The following is a 4,129-nucleotide window of genomic DNA, read 5'->3' on the forward strand; positions in this document are numbered from 1 at the left end:
ACCGGTGAGCCCCTCTCCTGCCCCTGCCCCTGCCCCGTGCCCGGGCTCCCGCCCCTCGTGCCATGCCCTGCCCTGCTGCCGGGGTTCCCAGCGGGCAGCTCCCAGCACCGGTGACCTCGGTCCACACACATGCACGCACATACACGTGCATGCACACATACACCATCATATGCATGCGTGTGACTGCATATGCACGCACACGGGTATGCCTCCACACGTGCAGGCACATGCACATATGCACTGTCACTGGACTTCACTTTAGACATGGTTTGGCCAGCAGCACACTTGCACGCACATGCATGCCCATGCACAAACATGCCTACATATGCACACACAGCTCAGGGGGCTGGAACAGCAGCAAGAGGCTCCTGCCCTGGTCCCATCTCCACTGCCCCAGCCCTGCCCCGATGTCCCCCGCCCTGCCATGGATTCAGCGGCTGCTTCTTCTCTGCTTTTCTTCATACGCAGGAAGAAGTCGCTGACGGGGGAAGAGAAGCGAAGGTAAGACCCGTGTCGCCTGTCCTCTGACATCACAGCACCGTGTGATATCACGCACGGGGCCAAGCGGGGCATGGGTATGGCATGGGGATGTGTGTCCGGCCCCCCTGCTCCAGCCGGGGCTGCAGGCTCGGGAGGGGCACAGCTAAGCCACTGGCAGAGGGACTGGCCGCACAGTTATATTTAGCCCGGCTTAAGGCCCCGTCCATCCGTTCCACATCCCGGCAGCTTCCTGCTTGTGCCAGGACATGGGGAGCCCTGCCCTGATCCTGGCGCCTTCCTGCTGCAGGAAGGGACGGGGCCAGCGCCCACCCGCAGACCTCCCAGCGCCCCCAGCCAGGCCCCAGGGCCACGAGGGGGCTGGGGCAGGGCAGGGCATAGGGCCCAGTGCCTGGGGGCAGGAAGCAGCAGCTGCCGTGCCATGGTGTGGAGCAGGGGTGCAAGGGCCTGGTGGGGTGTTGCTGAGCCATGCGCCCCATGTCCTTGGCAGGGTGCAGGGCGGGCCGGTGGGGCTGTGCCTGCAGGACCCCGCACGCCCGGGCACGTGCACGGTGCCCAAGTCCGAGTTCTGGAGCTCGTACCGGCTCAACGTGACCGAGGTGAACCCGCTGGGCGCCAGCTTCCGGCTCCTGGACGTCACCATGCAGGCCATCTGTGAGTGTGCATGCGTGGGCACCCGCACGTGTGCATATGCACACAGGCATAACTATGCAGTCATGCACATGCACGTGCACATATGCAGTGTACACACACACGAATGTGCACACATGCACACACAGGTGCCGAGGTGGGGACAACTACACCCAGCTGCCCCGGCACACGAGCTGATGCCCCTGCCTGTCCCCCCGCAGTGAAGCCGGACCCCCCGGAGGGGCTGGTGGTAGAGCCGGTGCCGCAAGCCCCCCGGCGGCTGCGCGTGCACTGGCAGTACCCCACCTCCTGGCCCAAGGAGCCCCACTTCCAGCTCAAGTTCCGGCTCCAGTACCGGCCCGTCATGCACCGCGCCTGGTCCGTGGTGAGTCCCGGCGGGGAGGGGGGTGGATGCACGCGCAGGTGGGGCTGGGAGGCGCCGCGTTGCCACGATCCCCTTGCAGGCTCCCCGCTCCGTGCAGGTGGAGACGGCGAACCTGTCCGAGGTGATCACCGACGCCTTCTCCGGGCTGGAGCACGTGGTGCAGGTGGGCGCCAAGGACTTCCTGGACGCCGGCAACTGGAGCGAGTGGAGCGCCGAAGCCCGCGCCACACCGGTCACTGGTACGGCAAAGCAGGCCCCGCTGAGGTGCCCTACGTCCTCTGCCCCGCTCGGGCCACGTGGCTTCAGCGCATCCATGGCCATACGGGGCAACGCTTGCCCCGCCGGGCCCTGAGAGGGGCCAGGACCCCCCGCAGCCAGCATCCATGACTCGCCATCCTCGGTCTCCCCAGTGCCTCCGGACCCAGCCGCCACGGCCCGCACAGAAACCACTACCGAAACCGGCCCGGAGCGCCTGGCCCACGAGCCCTCGCCTGCCCCCAACCCCGAGCCCATTGGTGAGTGGCGTCGGCACCGGGGTCCCCGGGGCTCGGCGGGGCGGGCGGTGGCCCCGCTGGGGAGAGGCTCGGAGGGGAGCTGGGTGCGCAGCAGGGGCCGGGACGGTACTCACGGAGTGCGCGTGCATGCAGACCGCAGCGACCCCACGGAGAGGATCGCCGTCCTGGCCTCGCTCGGGGTCTTCGCCTGCGTGGTCCTGGCCGCCGTCCTGTTCGTCGCCCTCCTGGTCTGGTAGGTGCCGCGGCAGCCCCGGGGAAGCGCGCGGCCCACGGACCTGCAGGCGGGAGCGATCGGCAGCAAGGCGGTGATCAGCGGTGCCGCGGGGCACCTGGTGCCTCCAAGGGCGCAGCCGGAGCGGGGCCTGGCCGGCAGCCCTACACCCCGAGCAGCTCACCCCGGCCCCTGGCAGCCGGCGGTGTTTACCAGCCGCGCCGTGCGCGGAGCCAGCAGGAAGGGCCGGGATCGGCTGGAGCCGCGCCAGCCTCAGCAGCTGGAAAGGGAGCGCAGGCGGTGTTGGGGGCCCAGCCGCAGCAGGCGCGGGGGCCTGGGCTGTGCCTTCTCTGGTGGATGCATTTGGGGGTCTCGCTGGGCTGCTGGGGAGAGACCCCGGTGCCAGGCTGACCGGCTCGGCTCTGCTCTGCTCTGCCCGCAGGCGCCGGGCGAGGTGTCAGGGCAAAGAGACGCCTGAGAAACACGACTTCCTGGCAGCCGCCGTCCACCTCAAGGCCCTGCCGAGTGAGTGGGGTGGGCACCGGCTGGCAGAGAGTCGTGGGGTTGGGGATAGAGCAGCTGGGCAAGGAGCGGGGGATGCAGGATGCGGTCCCTGGGGATGCTCCCGGGATGACACCTGGCTACAGGAGGGGACCAGGGCTGTGGGGCAGCCCCAGTGCCGGAGCCCAGCCCCGCTGCATCCTGCTCTTTCCCTGCGTCTCTGCAGAAGCCCAGATCTTGTAGCCGGGACCCCATGGCTCTGTCCCCCGCATCTCCCCCCAAGGACACGACACCACTGTGGGCTCGAGAACGGTGCCCCGCGCCTGGACTTCGGTGCTTGCCCTGCCTGCCACCCGCACCGTTGCCCTGCGCTGGCGAGGAGCCGGCTGCGGCCCCCAGGCAAGGTGGGGCACAGACCCCGGCGGGCAGCAACGTCGGGGGCGTTGGACCTGCCTGCACGTGGCAGGTGCAGGAAGAAGCCCTGGGGATCGGGGCCCACAAACGCTGCCCAGGCCCCAGACTGAGGGTGCCGGCTGGCGGCACGGGGCCAGGACGGCCTGGGGCTGACGCCAGCGGCACGGGGCATGGCCCCCCGGGCACAGCCTGCAGAGAGGCCCAAGGGCTGCTGGAAACCTGGCCCCTATTCCTGCTGCTTGGCGCTGGCTTGGGGGCCCTTTGGGTACTGGGGTTGGGGTCTGACATGCGTGGCCAGCTGCGAGCGCGATGCTGAACCCCCACACGTGTCCCAGAGCATGTCTTCACACACGTGCACACCAAGGCTGCATAGGGAGGCCGTGAGCTGGGCTGGAGGGGCCCTGGAAGCAGGGCCAGACCCCCAAGCCTCGGAGTCTGAGAATAGGATGTTGCTGCTCTGCACAGCCCTGCCCGTGCCAGGCACTGCTGGGTGGACCCCCGGCCCGGCGCCCCCCCCGTAATCACTTCCATGTGTTGGCACCGGGCAGGCGCTGTAGCACAGCCCCGGCTGCCAGACAGGGCGGGGTGGGGGCGCGGAGCTGGGGGCCGGCCCGGCGCACAGGGGAGGGAGGCCGGGCGCTTGCAATGGGGTCCGTCCTGCAGCTGCAAAGACCCAGCTGGCCGGCCCGTCCCCCCAGCCCTCGTCCCTCCACAAACCCCAGGAGTTACCCCAGCAGGGGCAGGAGCAGCTCCCCCAGCACCCCTGCTCCCCGCTTCCAGGTGCCTCCTCCCGGTGTGGGCCTGAGCTCTGCCTGGGGTTTTCTTCTGCCCAGGGGTGCCCGGGGGTGTTGCACGTGTGTGTGAGGGAGCCCTCTGGCCCGGGTGAACGTGCCAGGCCCCTCAGCCAGCCCATGCCCTGGCCTCTCTCCCCCTCCCCGTCCCCCCACCAGGACTCGGTGCTGTGAAGACTCCCCT

General features: G+C 69.4%; 1 protein-coding gene across 1 annotated transcript in view; it reads left to right on the forward strand.

Moving 5' to 3' along the window:
• Positions 1 to 3,724, forward strand: part of IL11RA (interleukin 11 receptor subunit alpha) — a 10,007-nt gene extending 6,283 nt beyond the window's left edge. Inside the window, exons 3-10 of the mRNA XM_019531684.1 lie at positions 380 to 501; positions 989 to 1,152; positions 1,350 to 1,513; positions 1,611 to 1,752; positions 1,924 to 2,028; positions 2,161 to 2,260; positions 2,682 to 2,764; positions 2,967 to 3,724. Coding sequence (XP_019387229.1) covers positions 380 to 501; positions 989 to 1,152; positions 1,350 to 1,513; positions 1,611 to 1,752; positions 1,924 to 2,028; positions 2,161 to 2,260; positions 2,682 to 2,764; positions 2,967 to 2,983 — 897 coding nt within the window. The 3' untranslated portion in view covers positions 2,984 to 3,724. The remainder of the gene's footprint in view (positions 1 to 379; positions 502 to 988; positions 1,153 to 1,349; positions 1,514 to 1,610; positions 1,753 to 1,923; positions 2,029 to 2,160; positions 2,261 to 2,681; positions 2,765 to 2,966) is intronic.
• Positions 3,725 to 4,129: the final 405 nt, after the last annotated feature.

This window comes from Crocodylus porosus, unplaced genomic scaffold, assembly GCF_001723895.1.
Source record: "Crocodylus porosus isolate Cpor-Errol unplaced genomic scaffold, CroPor_comp1, whole genome shotgun sequence".
Classification (NCBI taxonomy): domain Eukaryota; kingdom Metazoa; phylum Chordata; order Crocodylia; family Crocodylidae; genus Crocodylus; species Crocodylus porosus.